Raw genomic sequence first — 21,863 nt, 5'->3', positions numbered from 1 at the left:
TCACTGGCTAGATTAAGCTAAGCACGCTCGAGTGTTCCGAGAAAGTTTTGGTATATTAACGGCACTATCGCGAAATTAATATGTAGTCAGACACGGCCTAATGAGAACAGAAAAAATATTTTACATAATGCGCAAATATGCGAATCTACGAATTCCAAGACGACAACGAATTTGTCTATACTATGCATTAAACGACGAAGAAGCAGGTGCTTGCTTCTCTAATGCTAGGCATGCAGCGTGGTCACATAGGTGCTTGCTTCTTCTTCTTCTACCTACGGCATTCGGGCTTGCAATATGCCATAGGTAAGCCATAATGCAGTTCTCGGAGCTACGGACTGCTACGGAATGTTCATATAATATTTAATCTGTTCATAGAACGGCTGGTTGGTTTATCCAGAAGAAATTAGATAAGAAACGTCTATAAATGTGTAAAAACATGTCCAGAATTCCAGATTCCACAATAGTTCAGCTTATACCTCTATACTTTGGACCTTTCCGATTTCAGTAGCAGTTGGTAGATCTAATACGAGTAGAGCCTTTTCTCATAGTTTTTGAGGAATTTACATATTGGTTTTGCTAACCACTTCAGTCTTACACAACCGTCTGCGTATGAGTGTTATTAAATTTGTATCAATACGATTATCTGCCAAAACTTTAATGGAATTTCATAAGCGGTTATAATTCAGCGCCATTGTAGAACAAAGAAGATAGACTATGTATTTATGAGGCGATCTGGTCTAATTCGCTTAAATCGATCGTTTGGTTTATAGTTGCCGACTACGTAACGTGGATGAGGTTAATTCCACAACAAGCGGACGAGAAGTGGATGAAACAAAAAAGAAAGTCTAGTTTACCGTTCGTCGACCCACATGGCGAAGCCGAGCCGCAGCGAGCGACCGTGGCGCGCCGCTCGCCACCTCGCCCGCCGCATACCTTCGTGATTTTTCATAAAAACTAAATTCTATTGCCTGAGAATTGACATCTCATAAACCCTTCACTGAACTTATTCTAGGACGCAGCTTCCATAGCATGTGTAAAATTATGTTCTTCTAGACATGTTTATTTAAAAGTATTTATAAATCTGCTACTTTTTACGACAGACTCGTCCAGGATTACATCATTTAAGTGGTTAAGATTTTATAAATGTCTGTAAACACTTTCATACGCAAATTTTAAACGGTCTTCACAATCAATGTAATTTAGTCGCTTTGGTGCGACACAAATTGAAAGCTGTAAATCTTAATGAACTTCGTTCCCCTCGAACTGACTCGTTATAATTAAAAAAAAAACCCAATAATAACCTAGCAACACAAATAGAATAATCAATGGATAGTTGAAGAATAAGGAAATTGGTGGAAAACTGATAATTGCAGTTTTAGCGCAGTCTTAAGTTTACTGTTATTCAACTGTACTTGTTTCATTAAAGTTTTAGGAGACAAGATATACCATTAGCCAGACTATTAATACAAATAATATATCGTGTTTCCAATGACCATACGGGCGTCTGTTGAGCGCCAAATCCTCTAATTTCAGAGTAAAGTCTGTAGCAACAACAGACACACCTATCACACCAATCTCTTCGAAACAACATTATGTGATGTATGATCAACTTATTTTTTTTGACGAACGCATATAACCGTAATTTCTTAAAAGCATTGATGTATGATGTACCAAACGGCGTTACTCTATAAGTAACAGAACTGGCATCTCTTGGAATGCAAGGTACCTGCGTTGCTTACATCCACTTCAAATGCATCGATTAGGCAACGTGCATCGATAAGCCACGATCACTCTGGGTACGATCACCATGGGATCATTGTCCGCGTTAGGCACCTTCGAAGGCAAGGCCTCTACCAAGTGGCGTCGCTTCTGACGTAGCGTGCGGTTAGAAAGTTGCCTGCTTGCGTCACGGCGAACCGGGGTCGACGACCGGCGCACGCGCCTCTGCAGGGCTGACACAAGATTTGGTGGGTCGTGTGGTAAGGAAGGTTAGTTATCTACGTCAAATTGTTTATTAAAACCATTCGGTATTATAGGAAGGAAATTCTGAAAACAGTATTCAATTTAATATCGGCAGAGATGTCAGTACCCAAAGAAAAAAATACAACTTTAATATTTATTTCTTTATTCAGGTTTGTTCCTGAATCCAACATTTAGGTGACCCTGAAAGACCCTTATGATTGAGACACCTTTAACATAACAAATGCACGTCGCAAGACTAGACAACGGTTTTGACTGTAAATAAACTGCACTATTTTACTCTATAATCTAATTCCTATGGAGAGCAACTAACTATGGAAAGGGTTAAGCTCGTAGTGTCTCGGAAAGATCGAATCCACAACGAGGTGATCCGACAGGGAATTAAAGTTACAAGGCCCAAAGGCCCAAGCAGATATGGTTGTGAGTCGGTCCCATTAGTGAAGAAACGATGACCGTTGGGGGTAGACGTGTTCTGGAGTGAAGACCGCGCCTAGGCAAACGTAGAAGTATGACGATATCTCAATATCTGCAGAAGCTGGTAAGTAGTGGTTGGATATGTAGAGCTGAAGAACGAGCTCAGTGGCGTGCCATCGGAGAGGCCTATGTCCAGTAGTGGACGAAAACAGGTTGATGATGATAATTAACATTAATAAAACGTGTCTCTTAATGTTTACGTAAATTCTAGTATTAACTGCAACAACTATTTAAGAACAACTAACAGGATGTTTACCTAGACGGAATGACATTATATCGCATTAATTAAATCGGCATTATTAGTGAGAACATTTCCACAAATATACGATAAGATTGCAGTTGTACCATGTATAGTTTCAACTTTTTTTTTGTGTTGCACTTTTTAAAGTTTGAAGTCTCAATAATGGATGTAGTAGATGAAAACTGTAGAAGACCGACGTTAGCATAAAACGAAAGAGGCCCTAGAAGAGCTAAAGCTTGCAAATTACTACACAAGAATATAGAAGAACAAAAAGAATACTACTTTGAATTAAATTTGATCATAATTGCATTTCAAGACGTGTTTATACCGGATGATAAGAAACAGAACTCTGCCCCAAACATCAATTGAGTTTTTGAGACAAACTATTATTACCATCAAGAAATCAGATTTCCAATATCAAGAATAAACATTATCATTTTAGGAGGCAGCCCTAAAGCTGTCACGTAGCGTCAACGGAGCGGCCTCGTTCGCGTCCGAGCCTGCCTCCCGCCACAACCGCGGCACGCCACCCAGCGCCCGCGCACCTCTCTCATAGCCCAGCTGTTCTACGAAGTAAAACAACACGTATTCCTCATTTGAATAGACAGGCAACAACTCTAAAGAAACACTCACAGCAGGAAATCGAAAATTCTAACAGAATAAACGAGTACGAGTGGTATTTCCTACTGCACGTTTTTTTCGAAGGTCAAACATGAGCTCAAACACAAGAATGAGGAAAATATTGGTGCTTGTGTTAGAGAACGTATGGAAATAGTTGCTGAACTTCATTCAGAAGTAATAATCGACTTGTACGAAACTCCTCACATAGCAACTCGTAACAGTCGTAACTCTGATACTCGTAATATTGTTAGTCATTTAGTATTCACTATTCACGCGTGACCCAATTTGTTACTCATGTTTTGTGTAGATAATTCTGATTGTAGATTTTTTGACAATTCTTATCTAGTTCAATGAAACCGCTTGGTAACTGATAAAAGGGTAATGTTTGCCGGATTCTTAGTACCCAGACTGGTCTATATTAGGCGATTGTAATCTTTTAAAAGACATGACTATCCGAGATATGTATAATTATAATAAAAAAGGTACTCAATGTGTTATTTTTATTTATACGGGAAAATTACGGGCATAAAACTCTGACTACTGAATGCTACCTAACTTGCTGCATGGACGAAGTTTATCCCATAGAGAAGGAAAAATTTGCGGAAAGGTCTAGTCTAGTATATTATAATGAGCAATTATATTGTCTATAAATAAACAAAAACAATACTACAAATCCTAAGGAGTATTGAAATGTGTTCGTGACTCCGTGATTTTCTCCGAACAGTATGACAGGCAGTATTACATAAAGCATTCTAAGTCAACTCTCATAGGCAGAGTTATTCTCTGCACGTATTCAAGTTTTGTTACAAATAAACCTGATTCAGAAACTGGCTGTAGCCGGCGTCATGCTAGCCACATACTTGGGAGCCGCTAGTGTACGGATACCTTTCTCTTTTGCCAGTTCCTTTCACGCACTTAAAAATATCTACAATCCTGCGAGTAACCAGTGTACGAAGACACGTGAACCACCCATACGATTGGACTATTGCGTCGGAACACGTCTAGAGGTCTGAACGAATATGGGTCTTACGTATTTTGTGTAAAGACAAGTATCACCGGTTCGATGGCCGGCCTTAGCCCACTTGAGTGACGTGAAGGGGCCCCAATTATGCTCCCCACTAAATGCCACGCGCTGAGAATGTTCTCAACGCTCCAAACACTCGTGGTTCAATGAAACCGGGTCAGACCGACACGGTTGTGTGAATGCATGTTTTATCCACGTACACGTGGGAGATAAAGCAGGTTTTACTTTTTATTTGTATTAAAGGTATCTCGAATTAGGAAATAGTGAACGTGCCGACAGAAACCGTTAGCTTTCCGACCGATCGACCTTTGCCTGATGTGGACACAAAATAAGAGGTAAGCAAGTAATAGGCAACAGGGCCAGGAAATATTTTAGAATTAAATTATTTAACTTCAGTGGAAACGTAGAAGAAAACCACTTCTTGGCATTTTCCTTAAGCATAAGTTCGGCTTAACTATTCTTAGAATAGAATGAATGTCATATGAGCTGTGGACTGTCCCCTTTTAAGTCTATACATATCTTTTGCTGATCGTATGAAAGCCTATGACTCGTTGCTAATGAAAAATTGGTTCATACATGCACTTTCCCAGTCACATATCTTAGTTTGAAATGATTGCGTGAACAAACATTTCATACGAAATTCTCAGTTCGGGGATTCACGTGTGTGAATACATGCGTGTCTGTTGCCACATCTATTTTGACCAAGACCAAGATCCATGAATTTACGACGCGACGTCTGATTTGAAAACAATTGCTTAAGTATTAGGCAAATTCCCGAAAACTAAGGCCAGAATCAAGTAAATTCATATTTATTTTGTACTAAAATCCAACGCCAATAGTTAGGTAACCTAAAGTAAACATTAATAAATTTGAATTTGTTCCGTAAACTTAATTCAATCTAAATGGTCGGTCATACTTGGAGAAGTTATGGAGTGAGGATATTACATAACAGCATGGTAATTATTACGCAACGCATGCTAAACGCCTGCCACTGAGTAACGGTTCACTATACACGCTGCTGAGAAGATATGAAAGGCTGCTGGTACGAACTGGGTTTGAATCCGGTACAGAATATTTGATCAATAGTACAAAGCTGATTATGTTTACCTTTTTGGGGTGATTGTTTGTTTAAAAATCCAATATAGACAAAACATCAGGACAAGCAGGAGTCATCAGTTTGTAGTTGCAGAATGTACTCAACGAGTGTCAACTTAAGTTGAGGTTGTGATGAATTCAGTGGACTTTTGGATATTAAACCAGAATCGAAGTATTTAAAGATTTTTCAATATGCTATTGAATATTGAAAAATACATACATACACTTTAAGTAACAAAAATACATAACGCTTGCGAGCAGTTATAGCATACTAAACGTTACTGGTAGGTACGTACGAAGATAACAGTTTACCTTGAAACATGTCCTGCGTACAATGTTTCTAAGTACTGGTACACACACACCAACATACGCATGTACCAATGTCTGTACTTAGATACAACTTGAAACAAAGGAAATCAACAAATTCGAAACAGCAGATATTTGTAAAAAAAAGATTGCCTTATCAAGCGCACAGTTACAAGGACTTTAAAGAAGTAAAACTGAAGAAGCTGTAACGTAGTGCTTACTCAATGTTGATTAAAAGGCATAAAGACTAACTAGTTCTACACTATTCAAGACATAGAAGAACGAACCAGAAAGAAGTAATGTTCACTGATTTCCCTGTAAATGCATAACTTCTCCAGCGCAGAACACAATGCACTAATAGCCTATTATGTTGTTTATGTACGCAAATTCATACTTAGTCGTGGTTATTATAAAAGTAGGTGCTGTGTGGTAATGAGTCATGTTTAACCTTGGCAAAGACAAAGAACGCACTATTGTGCGGGACAAAAACAGTATTGCCGATAAAAGTATACCTAAACAGGTAACAAACGACGTGATCAGCGTTCGAATTGTGTTCGTGGAGCGCCACACTTTTCGCAAATTAATAAAGGAAACAGACGCGCCGAGGACAAAGGAAAATAGTACCCATAACGCCAACCTGTGTTAGTATCTGAGTATCCACATAAAAAGGCCAATAGATAGTAATATTAATTGATCTGATAAATACTACGTTATCAGTTAACGTCTGACTGATGACGAGATATTACGAAGTTTCATATCAGCTTTTAGGCTCATATGAGTTTTATTAGCATCCCAATCCACGCGAGGTTACGTCGTACGTATGATTAGAATTTCACTAAAAAAAAAATGACAAGTATGTATAAAAAAGCCAAGAAAATCTAGTAAAAATATGTCAGCCAGTCTAGGCCTCTCTTAAATCTATCATATATAAGGAATAAAGAAATGGTATAGCAGAACTACCATTATTATACCTTCACCCTAACTCCACCCACCACAACTATGTACAATTTCAATACTGAATTTCTTGTATGAATAGTTTTTCTGTGTATCTTCTTTAAGTACCTGAGACCGTCTCGTCTTGATATATTATCAGAATAAACAGCATAATAGCATTCGATGTATTTCCATAAAAATGTGTAATGTGCCTTGAAGTGGTCACATACAATAGATGATTAGGTAAGTGGCTATAGTGAGTTACCGGCGGCGGAACGCTTGCTTTTGCCTCTGCTCGTGCAATGTCATTGTCAAGGCCGCGCGATAAGGCATTCGTCACATCGCCACGTTTAATTGCATTCCAGCGATATCGCGCATTGCATCATCGCAACGTGATGTTGGTGAAATGTGATTTTAACTTCCTCGCAAATTATCTACGGTCATTTTCTTTGCTTCACAGATTAGACACGGTGGTAGCGAGCACTCACCATCATATGATCCACAGGTTTTCATAATTATAATATTTTTAAGTTTTTCCTGCGTTAGAGAACATAATTTTCCTAGGATTTCCATTTTGTAATCGTTGACAAAGAATATTTCTAACACAACTACGAAGGGAGAAGCAAAACACCATAATTCTCTATCTTGTCTATCCTGAGTTCTGATCTTCCGTGTGATTTACAGAATAAATCATCGATTTTATACAATTTATTTATACTGCAAGCTCAGTTTGGTATTTGCAACATACCCCAGACCCCTCATGAACCATGAGTATTCTAAGCAGAAAACAATTCACATAATAATTATCATCCACCAGAATTTTCCTGAACATTTAGTACTGCCCTTACGTCTTAAAACCTATAGAAGAACATGATGCAAGTATTTTATAAACATTCGACATCAGGAACGCTATACACACAGCAAAACTGCCGTCGCCAGGGAGGGGACGCAGTAGCCTGCATTAATTGTCAGGGCAGGGGGCGAGCTATCGACCAGCTCCCAGCTAGGCTACGTGAACGAGTTGCAAAGCGTTTATTGATATTCTCCGCGACTCCAGCCACTCGCCATTACCATTGTAAATGTACTTGGGCGCGTACTCGAAGGCTTTGCACACATTTTTACCAATGGATTAAAGGAGATGGCTAAATGACTGACCCAGGCATAATAACAAGAATACGAATTTCACGCTAACCCGTATCATTTAAATATTCACTTATGAATTATTTTGTGTTTAACTAATTCTTATAACTTGGTGAACAAAAATTAACAAAAAATAAGTTTCATATTTGATTTTTTTCTGTTGTGGTTTGACATGACAACACGGAAGTAGGTACTGCAAGCTATTATTAGGACATTAGTTTCCCCGAAAATCAAATCGAAATAATTAAACGAACATCAATTTTTAATAACGGTAATATAATTTTCTGTAACCAAATAATTGTAAATGTTTTAATCGACACAAAATATATATTTTGTATAAGATTGCACAATCTTACTATATATTTTGTGTCTGTCCTTGGTTACTTTGTGTTCATTATCTAGTATAAGCAGAATTGTTTACCTATCTACCTCATATATAAATAACTTTCGGCTCAGGTACATCAAACGCCTTGGTAAAAGTTCAGAGCAAGTTGTAGTTTGAAGTTTTTTGTAACGTTGTTTGACGTAGGAACGCTACTTTATTTTCAGGATTGCGCAGATATGCCAAGTTTCTGGACCTTCTTAATTACAAAATATCAATTTTTAATTATGCGGCTTTATTTATTGCTAGGTACCATATTTATACAATATTTATTTGTACGGGTTACGACGTCCATACTTTGGTTTAGCCATGTCCTTTCCTACAGTTGACTGACTTGAGTGTGAAGGTTATTCTTAAATAACTTAATTAAACTGTCTTAATAGCCTCTAGGGCCTCGGGCTAAACATACATAACTTTATTTTTTTAGTCTCAATCTAATTATGTATTTTCAACTCCGCAAGGCCTTCTATATAGACCGGATTGCCAATTTGAGAAACAGTGATTATATTAAGCGGAGACGCGAAGTTGAAGAGAATCGGAAGAGTATGAAAGTTTTCTATATATTTTTTACAAGAAGCATAGACAGATAAACAAGTAGATAATACCAATGGATGATATTTCAAAGAAAACAGTTCTTAAATCAGATACCATCACATATTGAAGGAAGAATAGGGTAGATGACAATATTTTAATTTAATGCCCCTCTTGCATTGGTTTAACTCAAAGCCTCCTTATAATTTTTTTAAAACATTATATTATATATACGTATGTTTTGCTAATTTCAATACAAAAATCTTTGACAGAAACTCTATAGAAATAATGTTGAAAATTAATCTAAATCCAAAGATTTTGGATTCAAATCGGTTATTGAAATCTGCAGTTAGGGAAACAAATAGGTAGTACTTTGAAACATATATTGATTCAAGTGATAGTTTCTAATATCATACGCCATTTTCTTTTTATTATGCGTTTAGTAATCGCTAGCACTTTTATGGTACCTTCACCATTTCTTTTTCAATTTCTTAGTATTTTTATCTGATTGAAGTAAATAACATCATTTAAAAATACCGCAACGGAACTAGAACTTAATTAATATATCAAAATAAGCAAAACTATATAAAATATTATTATGACAAACTATAAATATAATACAAAAAGAGCATTACGTTCAATGCCTCCTGTGAGGATTGAACTCACGACCCCTGGTTTACGAGACCAGTGCTCTACCACTGAGCTAAAGAGGCGATGCGGAAAGTTGCGAAATTCCAGACCCTGTTACGCGATGTTTTAATTTGAAGTAATGTCGATTTTTGCTTTGAAAATATTAAACTTATGATGTTAAATAAGGGTAAAGTAAATACGTAGTGTATTTATAATAATGCGCATTAAATTGTATACACGTCAATTATTACACATAAGTACATTATGTGTTGTTTGTTGGAAATCATGTGGTTGAAATCAAAGACCAACTTAACAACCCTTTTTTTTTGCTTTATCGCAGTCGGTTATAAAGGGGTTCGTTTTGTGTGATACTTACCTAAAGTAGGTAAGGTAAGTGAAGCCCTTTACAAGAGGGCAATAAATAATTTAGATTATTTACCGAAATAAGTTTATTTCGACTTACCTATTCTCCACCTGTCCAGTGTCTGCAACAAATAAATAAACGTAAAAATATTTTCATAGCAAAAATAATTGCCGAAACCCGGGATCGAACCAGGGACCTTTAGATCTTCAGTCTAACGCTCTCCCAACTGAGCTATTTCGGCTTGATAAACATTGTGTGAAATGTTGCAATACTTGTTTAATGTCACAAAAAAATAAATATTACAATTTTTAAATGAGTATTGTTAAATTATGTGCTCGTGTATGTCAAACCTATCACACAATTGCAATATGTATGCATTTTTATCAGTAAGTACAAAGTTACTGAAGAGTTAACTTACTCTAAGGTACATAGCGCCCTCTAGTCATTTGTGCAGGAACTAGCAACACAGCAGTTTAATATAGATGGCGCTGCTGGTTACTGCTTATTTAGGCATTTCTATGTTATAGGCTATTTACAGAAATTAGGAACTTATTATAAGTTCCTAGTTTCTGTTTTAATCTCATAACTGAACTACTAATTTTTCTTAGGTCAGATTTGAATTTACAATTAACTCTGATAGATGGCGCTACAGTCAGATTTTTAAAGCATATTTTAATATACCTAGAGGAGACTACCCAGTGAAGACTTTTATTTATTATTAGTCATGATAATATGCTACTTACTTGTATCAGTCTTTTTGGTGTAATTGAGTAACAATCATACACACAAAAACTTTCACATTTTTAATATTAATAAGATTAGTCCCATGTAAAAGGGGGTGAGTCTGTTACCATACAATTCTTACTAGAATATAAGGTACTCACCATGATCTGCAGCCGGTTCAAGTTGAGCCTGCACAGCCTTGTCCTCCACCATATTCCCGACATCGTCCAACACTACACCACACTTCTTATACAAACTACTTCGCAGCCTCATCAACTTCTCAGTCTCTTTGTAAGCTTTTATTTCATCCTGGAACAAAAACATATTACTTTTAATGTCACCCATTTTAGAAATTAATGTAAACAATTTATTTTTCAATGGGTTTCATGTGATTTTTAGTTCACTTATACATAAATTACTTCATTCAATTACTTACACGTAAATTAAGTTTATTGTTCAAGAATATCTTATTAAACTTTAAAGTATCAAGTACACTTAACTATCAATAAGAAACAATAAAATTACTAAAAACCAAATTGTTTTTACCCTTAAATCCTTCAAATGTGTATGGGATCTACTGGAGAAACACTCTCTTAATGGTGTATTGGACCACTTTTCCTCATTGCTTTCTAAAACAGAAGGAGCAGATTCCTGCACCCGAAAAGACGAAGACTTTTTACTTGATTCCCTTGCCTTGGAGAAGTTAGAGGCCACACGAGGCGGACAGTCTGCCAAGTTCATAGATGTGATAGTCTTACGAGGCTTCACCACATACGTCCGTTTTAGTTTCTGATGACTTGATTCTGGTTCATAGTCATCTAAGTAAGTTGGAAGTTCATTAAAGATTCCCGAGCTCACATTAGAACCAGTTGTTTTCGCGCCAACTCTTACAGATGACGGTATATCATGGCGTGTCACAGTTGAACTTAATCTTACGTTAGATTGTGACTGACTATGAAGACGAGACATCACTCTTTCATATCTTTTTTTACGACTTCTGAGAGCAGTATTCATTATTTTTAAAATTATGCCGGGACTTAGAAATCTCGTTGTTTTGCAAACAAACAAGTTTGACACTAATGACAGTTTTTTTTAATGACGTTTCAATTTTTTAATGTGTAGACGAAATTCCGTAATGGGATACAAGGATTTTTAACAGTGTAATCAATTTCTAAATGATTTATCTAACAAATAATAAATTGATCTTGAATTTTTCGCTGATCATCACTTTTAGTTGCCATTGAATCATTGGAGTCGGTTTGATTTTTAAAGAAAAGCACGTGTTGAGTTAAAAAGGTAAAATGGTTTTTCATTCACCATTTTTTATACAAAAATATTGAATTGTTATGAAATATGAAAACATAGTGAAATATACAATAAATGCATAAATCAAAGTTAGTAGAGTTGTTATGATTTTGAATGGAAAAATGTATTATTGATTAGTATCATTTGAAATTTTATATTATTTGATATTTTGGAATGTATAAAGATGCCATTAAGAGCTTACAGATTTCTTCATTTCAGTAGATGTAAATAATACACAGTATTTATACAATTTATTTATTTTCAAAGCACTACTAACAATCCTTACATTTAAATGCTAAATGCTAAACAAGACTTTGTTTTTAAATTGATTTTCTTATTGGAGTATGTTTTCTAATTTCCTACTAACTCATTATGTTTCACATCATAAATTTGCTTAGCTTCATTTTGATATTCTTCACAAATTGCATTGATTTGCTTAGATACATTAAATGCTACATCTTCAGATACACTGCTTTGTTTCTTAACCTTTTTAATAAAGTCTGCTTGAACATCCTTTACTGAATCTCTACATTTTATATACAATGCCTTGGCATTCTTTGCCAGTGCCTCTCGGTGTTCTTTTGTGACTTTGGGTACTGGAACATACAATGTGGTGCCGTCTTGCTGAGGATTCAAATTGAGGCCAGAGCTTTGTAAGGCCTTTAATGCATTTGGTATGGCCTGAGGAAAGGAAGCAAAGTTGATTACTATAGTTTTAGGATTCTTGCGGACTATTTGAGCAAGTTCCTGTAATTCATAATCTTTGCCTTCAAATTTCACCCTCAACGATTCCATAGAACCCGTGGTAGATCGTAAAGACAGATTCTTGGCAAAATCTGCCTTCATTCTTTCTATAGCTGCATGGCACCTTTCCTTCATCTTATCCACTGGCACAACCTCATTTATTGCCGCAACGTTCACCTCTACCTTAGCTCCTTTACCTTTCTTGTCCTTCCCTTTATCTTTACTCTTAGCATAGTTTCTTACAACAGTAAAATTCACCACATTTGCATAAATTGCTCGTTCGTTACGACTTACGACATTTTGTGGATTGGTTCTTAAGCAGTTCACTGCAGGAATAATAATTCGTTGTAGTATCCTAGTACCCATTGCTCATTTAAAGTGCTTATTTCGAACAACAGAAATGTATAAATAAAGTGCACACTACAACATTCTAAAGATAACCTCAACTTTTGCAAGACATCTGTCAACTGACTATAAAATTTGACAGAAGACAGCTGATAGCAGCATAATACGAGCTTTCCGATCTACGCAATCTACGTAACTGTGATTAAAAGCTTTAAAAACCCATAAAATCTTAAATTTTAAAAAAGAAAAATATTTGATTGTTTTTAAATCTGAAATGAAGCTGATTTCTATTTTAACAATTTTAAATGTTCTTTTATATGCTGTTCTTTAAGATTTACGTTTTGATTGAAATTGTGTTATGACGCTTGACAGTTGACAGACAACGGATTGACAGATGTGGACGGCGGTCTAAGTTAAAAATGTCTGTGTTATTTCGAAGTTTAGTAAATAAAGGAAAGAAACATTTATTTAAGAAATTATTAAACTCTAACCAATCTACATGTAGATGTGTCTTTTTTCGTAAATATTCAGGTAAGTAACTGATGGCTATATTAATGAGTAGTTGTTATGAAGGTAACTTAGAGGTTATGTATTGGTTCTAGGCAGTGAAAAGAGATTTCTGTCATTTGATGAAATTGTGGCCCAGAGGAGAGGTGAAGCTAAGCGGAGTATCGTAGTACAAGTCAATTCGGAGGCATCATTCAAGGAATTATACGGTTACTGCTCAAAGTATGCTACCATCAAAGATGTACATCATTACAAAAATAGTAACGACGAGGTATTTGGTCTAATAATCTGATTTAATTATTAATATTATTAAATAGTCATTATCTAATTGAAAAACTTATTTATTTTTAGCACTTCATGCTCATTGAATTTGGGTCAGAGGAAAGCCTGCAAGATGTGTTACGGTCATGCAGTACGCATCAGAAAGATGTGGACATTATGGCCCTGAACTCTCCGTTCCTATGGTTTCGTGCATCTAATGGGAGGACTGAAAGCTATGCGACCCCCGCCACAGTGCTGGCATCTATTAATGGGATAGAGCAAGTGGACGAAGACAAACTGTTCAAGGACCTAGTGGAGTGTGACACAGTATCAGATCAGATACAGTTGTTGTATGACAGAACTAGGCTGAATGACTTGGGGGCCCGGTTGAGGTACATGGTGGCTAGACAGGTAAATTGTCATTTTATATATTCTACAATATTACTGACTAAAACTGCCTCGTGGGTCGAGTGGTCGCAAGTGCAATAGCCGAGAAAAAGGATCTCAGGTTCGATTCCCGAGTCGGGCAAAGTATTACTGGGGTTTTTTCGGTTTTTTCGATATTTTTTCAGTAGTATAGCATGAAGTCTGGAATTGTGTCCAGGATATGGCAATAGGCTCACCCCCTATAACATGGGACTTATATTACAAATGGTGAAAAGTGGGTGTACATTGTATAGCGGCTTTACGTGCCGTAATGTGCACCTCTGCCTACCCCTTCGGGGATAAAAAGGCGTGACGTTATGTATGTTATGTATGTACAATATTACTGTTAATCATTCATAACTTGCTGAGATATAAACAAGTAATATATTATTTTTGGTTTTAGATTGAATGTATGCTAGAGAGCCTCTATGCAAATGTGGCTGTGAGGCCATTTGGCTCGTCCATCAATGGTTTTGGAAAAATGGGATGTGACTTAGACCTTGTTTTGACCAATACACTGACAGATGAAATGGTAAGCACGACACTGCTTGAACATTTTATTATTGTTTATTATAGTGAGGATTCTGTATACCAGGTATTATCAATCTATTTTCTGGTCCACGGAGCCACCAAGGACCACTTTTTAGTCATACTTGGTAGGATAGGGATCAGTACTGTTACTACTTTTTACTGCTGTATATTTGGAATAACTTTTTATTGTATGTGGCAAAACTTTGTACTGATATTTAATGAGGTTGGGGTTACTACTACCTGGCAGTGGCTAGGCAGTAGGCGGTGGCTATCAATTCCCGCATGGAACAAATGAACAAAGGCCCTTTCTAGCCCCAGATTAAGGTCATTCCTATGTCAATATTCCACTTGTGTTACTTCTGAAATAAACTGAGAGCTGGGGACAAATAACAATGTTACAGTTCAATGAAATAAATTGTGTGTGTGCAGATGAAGGCGGGGTCTCGCCTGGTGTACCAGGACAAGCGCACGGAGGGGTCCCGCGCGCCGTGGGCGCGGCACATGCAGTGCGTGGCCGACCTGCTGGAGCTGCGCGTGGCGGGCGCCGCGCGCGTGCAGCGCATCCTCAACGCGCGCGTGCCCATCGTCAAGTTCGCGCACCACTACACCGACCTCGAGTGCGATCTCTGCTACAATAACATGTCAGTACCATATTTCAAGCAAATAAACCCATCTATCTTCATTCATTCATTCATTCATCCAATCTTCTTCACACAAACACATGTGAATGGCGGACTTAATGCCTTAAGGCCTATCTGTACATCTCTTAATTGAAAATACTTGCATAATACTTAGTGACTGGAATATGCATTATGCATTCATCTTCTCCAATTACTGCATCCAGAACAGGAATACAGAACTGTATTTTGTTACTCAATTATTTTTTTTTAAATTCTAGGTGAAAATTATTATAAAACACATTATTTAGTCGAATCTTCTCACATTACAGGTCTGGGGTGTACATGTCAGAGTTGCTATGGTTATTCGGTTCCCTGGACGACAGAGTGCGGCCGTTAACGTTCGCGGTGCGTCGCTGGGCGCGTGCCGTGGGTCTCACAAACCCACACCCAGGACGATGGATCACCAACTTCCCTCTCACACTGATGGTGCTATTTTTCCTACAGCAGAAAACTAACGACGGACATGTGCTGCCCACTTTGAAAAATCTTGTGAGGCGAGCCGGTTAGTACCCAATTGACAACGTTATTTTATTATCTTGTTAGTTTTAAGTCAAGAATACACTAGCTAGGAGATAAATGTCTTGCGACACTTGCCACTAGCGATGTTGGGTGAAGTTGAAGTAGCACGACTTTACCGGACTTAGGTCGACATGTCTGGCAACATCAACGACGCTGTGGACATAAGTCGCGCGATGTTGCCATATATGCCGGGCGAAATTCACTGGTTTCATTTGCGCCGCGTGCACTTCGCCGATACATGTCGTGGGACATTTGTCCATTAGTGTATCATTAAATTGTAACGGAAAGTTCATAAGTTCTGTAGATTTAACAATACGATTATGTATTATATTTCTAATTACAGGCAAAGAAGACATTCGAATAGCAGAAGAGAATCTCAACTGCACATTCCTACGCGACATGAACAAGCTGCCGTCGGAGTGCTACGCGCAGAACAAGGCCAACCTGCAGACGTTACTGCTGCAGTTCTTCGAGTTCTACTCACAGTTCGACTTCAAGGAGAAAGCGATATCCATCAACGAAGGCGCGTCCATCAGGAAACCGAACTCCTTGCCTTTATACATCGTGAACCCGTTGGAGCAGGCGCTCAATGTCAGTAGAAATGTCAGCTTCGAAGAATGTGAGCGACTGAAAGCTGAAGTGAGGAATGCCGCGTGGCAGCTGGAGGCAGGCATGGACAAACAGAAGGGAGACGACTGGGGACTGCTCGCGCTGGTAGAAAAGAAAACTACGCGAGGACTGAAGAAATTACTCCGTGTCGGAAACTCTCATAGGCTAGTCTCAGTAAAGGATTTGTTTAACGATACAGATGACAAAATTCCAGAAGCTAGTGTAAAGAATAAAATTGAAAGATTAATACCTAAGACTACTCAGGAAGTAGAAAACAGTGTGCAAGAGATGAAAGATAGTTTTGTGAAAGAGAAAAAGCCACAGAAAATGAAATTTAAAAATAGTGCATTAGCTAGTGAAGTGTTCCGAATACGGAGAGACAAAATTGTGTGAAATATATTGTACTGTGTACATAGTGAATCATAGATATTATACATATTCAAGGAGACTGCCTTACCCTCTATTTCTGTGTTTTATTGCAACATTCTGTCATCTTCGCCAGTAGAAAATAGATACTGTAGCAAATATGTTTGTTAACAGTCAACACTGAAAAACCCTATCATAAGAAACTAAGACAAAAATCTGTATTCCAATCTTAGTTCTTATATTCTACTAGCCGATGACCGCGGTTTCACTCGCGTGGATTACGGACTTTGATACTAATAAAATTATCCTATGTAGTAACTTAGGCTTTGGAATACCTTAGTACATCAGCTGCCCTGCAAATAAAATTTCCGTCAAAATCGGTCCAGCCATTTCAGATATTAGCCAGAACAAACAGACAGACAAACAAAAAAATTTATAATTTATATTAGGTAGTATGCTTATATGCATGTAGTAAAAACGGGTTATTTCAATATTATGTATAAAGAGACACTAAAATTTTATTTATTAGTCTAGAATGTAGACTAATACACTAGACATTATCTACTCTAGACTAGATTGAAATCTTCTGGTATTTTTTGTGGTATAACCCGGCAAACGAACAGACGAATTACCTGATGGTAAGCAATCGTCACCGCCTATGGACAACCCAAAAGGCGCGGCGATGCCGGCTTTTTGGAATTTAGGAATTTAAGGGTTGTTGAGGATTCGGGGATTGGGAAGACTGGGAAGGGTTAACCTCACTCACACAACGCAAACGTTGTTTCACGTCGATTTTCTGGTAAAATAAAAAAATTGTTTTTGTAAGCCGGCCAAGTGCGAGTCGGGCTCGCTCATGAAGGGTTCCGTAAAAGCAAGTAGATGACATAATATAAAAGTTGTAAAATAACTTGGTTTTACATAGTGTTTGTATGAACGACAAAGTTATATTTGCGGTTTTTGAAAATGTTTTATTTCTTAAAAACTAATAATGATATCTCGTTCAAACCAATTTTCGTTGTTAGTTTCCATTGAAATCTACAGCATATATTTTTTTCAGTTTTCTCACTCTCTTATTTTAAAAGTTAGAGGGGGGGACACATTTTTCCACTTTTGACGAAAAGTGGTTTTAGAAACCTTAATGTCTTTTTTAAAGACCTATCCATTAACACCCATCACGGATATGTAAGCTGAAAAAAAATTTTTTTTTAATCAGTTCCATGTGCCCCCTTTAATTTTTAAATTTATTAATTTTTATTCAAAATTCTAATAGCGGTTACCAAAATACACCATCTTACAAAGTTTCAACTATGTAGGCCCAACAGTTTCGGAAATAAATGGCTGTGACATACGGACATACGGACGGACGGACGGACAGACGGACAGACAGACATGACGAATCTATAAGGGTTCCGTTTTTTGCCATTTGGCTACGGAACCCTAAAAAACAGTACACTGTCAGTATCATTATATTTTATTAACTTTTTGTCCCATTTTAAAATGTCCTGTATAGATATCATGAAAGTATTTTAAAAATAGATATTTTAAATAACATTTTTTACGCTAACTAAATACCTATTTATTTATTTAGACAACCAGTAGCTGAGAACTAATAAAACCGTGCTGTTCATCAATAAACAATTGACTGGAATGACTCTTCAAATAAGGATAGATAAGAGCTTCAAAAGACTTAGCGAAAACGGACAGAATTGATATAGGCCTATAATTAGAAATTATTTCTTTGTTACCACTCTTGAAAATGGGCACCACTTTAGCAACTTTCCAAGCAGTCGGGAATATACCCGTTGTCATGGATTTATTTATAATGATAAACAAAGGAAGACTTAAAGACATGGCGCACTTTGATACAAAGTATGGTGGAATTGCGTCGGGTCCGGCACCTTTGTGAGTGTCGAGTCCCTTTAAATATTTTAGGATATTTTCATGACTGATATATATGTTGCCAATACAATTAATGTTTGATGGATAAGCAGTTGGTGTTATGATATGATCTGATGGTTTAATATAAGTGGAAGAGAAATACGATGCAAATAAGTTGCATGTGTCTGTTCCATTGGAAACACTTATGTCATTTAATACCATGGTTTGCGGAATCTCAACTGTGCTGCAACGCTTATCCTTTAAGTAACTGTAAAAAAACTTAGGGGCTCTCTTAATGCTGTATTTATCTTAAATTACTTGTACTTGTAACGGAACACTAACGTTCGTGATTAAAAGGCTCTTCAGCTGTGGACAGTTTCAGCTCTTACGGAATATCTCCTTAATGTAAATTATTGCAGCGCAATAGGTAGGATATGTGTACATACTGTACATATTTACAATTTTTTTACATAATTGACAAACCAGCTAACTCCTTATGAGCAAATTTTTCAGGAGACACTTAAAATTCTATCATATTTTTTGTTTCATACTATGTAAACAAAAAAAAAAAATAACTGACCAAATGTGGAGTTGGCTGGTTTGCCAATTAAGGTATCGATATAAATATTATCTAACATTTTTCTAACACAATACAATTATTACGTGGCAGTATCACGTAACTTATCAACTAGTAATTGTATCTTAGGGTTGAGCGCCTCGCTTCGTGGTAGCTTGTGTCCTGTGGCCATTTTCTTGTACATTTCCACGTTGTCCTTGCACAGTTTCTGGAAAGTTCCTTCATACTCTGGCCTGCTTATGATTTCCAGCAGCTTGGAATTATTTACTTTATGTTCATTTACCAGGATATCAGCGCACGCTATTGTCCATATACTTTCTTCTAGGAATATATTGTACCTCTCGTTCTGGTCGAACACTCGACACTATAAATACAAATTATAAATTATTAATTCGATAAGGCAACTATTTTGCATGATGAAGACTCCGGTAACTCAAAAAAACAGTTTTTTGGGAAATAAAGAAAAACTGATATTTCTACAAAAGAAAAGATATCAAAAATCTAACTATTAAGCGCCATTTTTTTCAAAATGGTGGACGATATTGTTACGTGAGTTATATGTCCGTGTAGGTACCCGATACGAGGATTTGAAAATGCCATTAACTCAAAACGGGCACTTTTTGAGTTACCGGAGTCTTCATCTAGGGGTGCGAATTTTTGTTATTTAGTCGGCTCTAGTTGGCCCGGTCCAACTAGTCCGACATAATAGGGTAGATGACTAATTTTTATTTTAATCTTGTCGATAATTCTAAAATCTTAGACACGTGTTTTTATAATTTCTTACGGAAACAAATATTTTCGAAGATATACAGATTTGAAATATCGCGTGACGTCACTTCTAGGTACATTTTATACGTAGAAATAACGTATTTTCTCCCACTCCTAAACTTTGATTCGTTTTATCTAGGTTATATCATTTAAAATATGTGGCTAATATTTTTTCAGTACCTAACTGACGGACTAATTAGATCTTTAATTTTTCTACCCCGTCATCATTCTTATTAACATTGTACCTGTATATGTTTTATTCAATAATATTTCCCAAAAGTAAGATTAAAGGATACTTACAGAAAAAAAAATATTTAGGAAAAAGGTAAAAGTTTAGATAGGAAAAGTGTAGTAACCTCATCGCTGACGTCATCTGCCACGACGACGACGGACTGGAAGTCCAGCAGCGCGACGAGCGCCAGCAGGGAGGCGCCGGCCGCGCGCACCGCGCCCAGTACCACGCGCGCCGCACGGCTCGGGGTCACGCGCTGCTCCGCCGACACTACGCCCGACACGCGCTGCCGGATCACCTCCTCGTCATCTTCCAGCAACGTTATTATACTCGCCCATAATGTCGCCTGCAGCTCAACTGAAACCAATCCGTTATCCTCATATAATAAAATGCTAGCTACTAGCTCTGCTTCCGGTCGCGGTTCGATGATTTATAGTTAGCCTATAGCCTTCCTCGATAAATGCACTATCCAACACAAAAAGAATTATTCAATTCGGACCAGTAGCTCCGGAGATTAGTGCGTTCAAACAAACAAACAAACTCTTCAGCTTTATAATATTAGTATAGATTATCATAAAAATAAGTTTTAAATTGTACAGTTTGAAGATCGTATCGCTTACATTGTTCAGCCGCAGTCAGTTGCCTGGTATCCATCTTGAACAGTTGGTAGTTCCTCTCTATGAAGCTGACGGCTACCTTCCTAGTGCTCTCGCAGTTCTCGGCAGAGCTGCACTCGTACACAGTGCGCACCACGTCCAGCACCACACGGCTACATATACTCCCTGCCTGTATTCTCTCCGACACAAAGTTTACCAGACTTTGCAAGTACACGTGAGTCAGGGTTTCATACTCTGTCTGAATGCAGTCAATCAACTTCTCTATGACCATATCATCAGTCACAGTAACCCCTGTTTGGTATTTGGTCTCTATGATATCGCGCTGTGTGTTCCCCTCAAGTACTAAGATCTTCAAACTTTTTTCTCGACACTCCATGTAGTGGCTCTTCAGAACATCACACAGTAGTTGGATGTAGTCCTTATTTTTGATTTCTTTCAGAGTGGATGGGTCAGCTATTGATACAAGATGTTCATGGAACATGTTATTGTCGGGTTCCAACTGTTTATGAAGTATGAGGAGGTAGTTTAGAGCCGTGAGTATGACTTCGTAGGATTTGTGCTGTAATGCTCTATGCACCAGGGTGCTCTGGTCTGCGACGTGGTACCGGGTCGCCAATATGAGGTACAGGTACAAAGCATTCGCCAGGCACACATCCCGACCTGCACTGATAGCCGTCGGCAGCGTGTCAAATATCAGCGTGTGAAGATGTGAACAGATTTCATTTATAATGTCTTCTGGTGCAGTCGGGGACCTGGAAAATAGAAATAGCTTATTAAAGCATTGTGCGATATGATTTCAATACATAACTGAATGTGAGAATCAGGATTATCGCGGCTGAATTTATCTCTAAACAAGTCAGTAGTAACTTAGACATATTTATGCTATGAAAAAATACAAATAAATATTTCAAAGATTGATTGCAAGATAAGATGGAGATGCAATATAATGCAATGCAATTTATAAATTTAGCCTTTTACATAATAGTATACGAGGTCTATATACTCCGTGGTACTCCATGCGCATAATATAAGTATTTTTTTTATGAAATAGGGG

General features: G+C 37.3%; 4 protein-coding genes and 2 non-coding genes across 6 annotated transcripts in view; 1 reads left to right on the top strand and 5 right to left on the bottom strand.

The window, feature by feature from the left end:
- Positions 1-11,528, bottom strand: part of LOC118267418 (uncharacterized) — a 74,107-nt gene extending 62,579 nt beyond the window's left edge. Inside the window, exons 1-3 of the mRNA XM_035581392.2 lie at positions 10,991-11,528; positions 10,606-10,753; positions 9,821-9,842 (exon numbers count right to left, since the gene is read on the bottom strand). Coding sequence (XP_035437285.2) covers positions 9,821-9,842; positions 10,606-10,753; positions 10,991-11,458 — 638 coding nt within the window. The 5' untranslated portion in view covers positions 11,459-11,528. The remainder of the gene's footprint in view (positions 1-9,820; positions 9,843-10,605; positions 10,754-10,990) is intronic.
- Positions 9,369-9,440, bottom strand: Trnat-cgu (transfer RNA threonine (anticodon CGU)). The gene has a single exon. It is a non-coding gene; the product is annotated as a tRNA-Thr (tRNA).
- Positions 9,890-9,962, bottom strand: Trnaf-gaa (transfer RNA phenylalanine (anticodon GAA)). The gene has a single exon. It is a non-coding gene; the product is annotated as a tRNA-Phe (tRNA).
- Positions 11,529-11,990: 462 nt separating the features above from the next.
- On the bottom strand, positions 11,991-12,972 carry LOC118267417 (ribosome-recycling factor, mitochondrial). The gene has a single exon (XM_035581391.2). It carries the CDS (start codon positions 12,857-12,859, stop codon positions 12,101-12,103), a length of 759 nt encoding a protein of 252 aa, XP_035437284.2. The 5' UTR covers positions 12,860-12,972; the 3' UTR covers positions 11,991-12,100.
- A 228-nt stretch (positions 12,973-13,200) lies between these two features.
- On the top strand, positions 13,201-16,834 carry LOC118267416 (poly(A) RNA polymerase, mitochondrial). The gene is made up of 7 exons (XM_035581390.2): positions 13,201-13,369; positions 13,441-13,616; positions 13,697-14,017; positions 14,436-14,564; positions 14,993-15,204; positions 15,513-15,745; positions 16,106-16,834. The coding sequence occupies exons 1-7, from the start codon at positions 13,258-13,260 to the stop codon at positions 16,762-16,764; spliced, it is 1,842 nt and encodes a 613-aa protein (XP_035437283.2). The 5' UTR covers positions 13,201-13,257; the 3' UTR covers positions 16,765-16,834.
- Positions 16,835-18,190: 1,356 nt separating this feature from the next.
- Positions 18,191-21,863, bottom strand: part of LOC118267903 (thyroid adenoma-associated protein homolog) — a 31,562-nt gene continuing 27,889 nt past the window's right edge. The window contains exons 24-26 of the mRNA XM_050694523.1: positions 20,813-21,561; positions 20,317-20,549; positions 18,191-19,556 (exon numbers count right to left, since the gene is read on the bottom strand). Of these exons, the coding sequence (XP_050550480.1) occupies positions 19,275-19,556; positions 20,317-20,549; positions 20,813-21,561 (1,264 nt within the window). The 3' untranslated portion in view covers positions 18,191-19,274. The remainder of the gene's footprint in view (positions 19,557-20,316; positions 20,550-20,812; positions 21,562-21,863) is intronic.

This window comes from Spodoptera frugiperda, chromosome 6 (assembly GCF_023101765.2).
Source record: "Spodoptera frugiperda isolate SF20-4 chromosome 6, AGI-APGP_CSIRO_Sfru_2.0, whole genome shotgun sequence".
In the NCBI taxonomy this organism is placed as follows: Eukaryota; Metazoa; Arthropoda; class Insecta; order Lepidoptera; family Noctuidae; genus Spodoptera; species Spodoptera frugiperda.
This window is presented reverse-complemented; position numbering and strand designations above follow the sequence as displayed.

Coding starts and splice junctions, on each gene's coding strand:
- LOC118267417 (XM_035581391.2), bottom strand. CDS start 12,859: ATGGGTACTAGGATACTACAACGAATTATTATTCCTGCAGTGAACTGC.
- LOC118267416 (XM_035581390.2), top strand. CDS start 13,258: ATGTCTGTGTTATTTCGAAGTTTAGTAAATAAAGGAAAGAAACATTTA. Junction 13,370..13,440: donor CTTTTTTCGTAAATATTCAG/GTAAGTAACTGA, acceptor TATTGGTTCTAG/GCAGTGAAAAGAGATTTCTG. Junction 14,565..14,992: donor ATACACTGACAGATGAAATG/GTAAGCACGACA, acceptor GTGTGTGTGCAG/ATGAAGGCGGGGTCTCGCCT.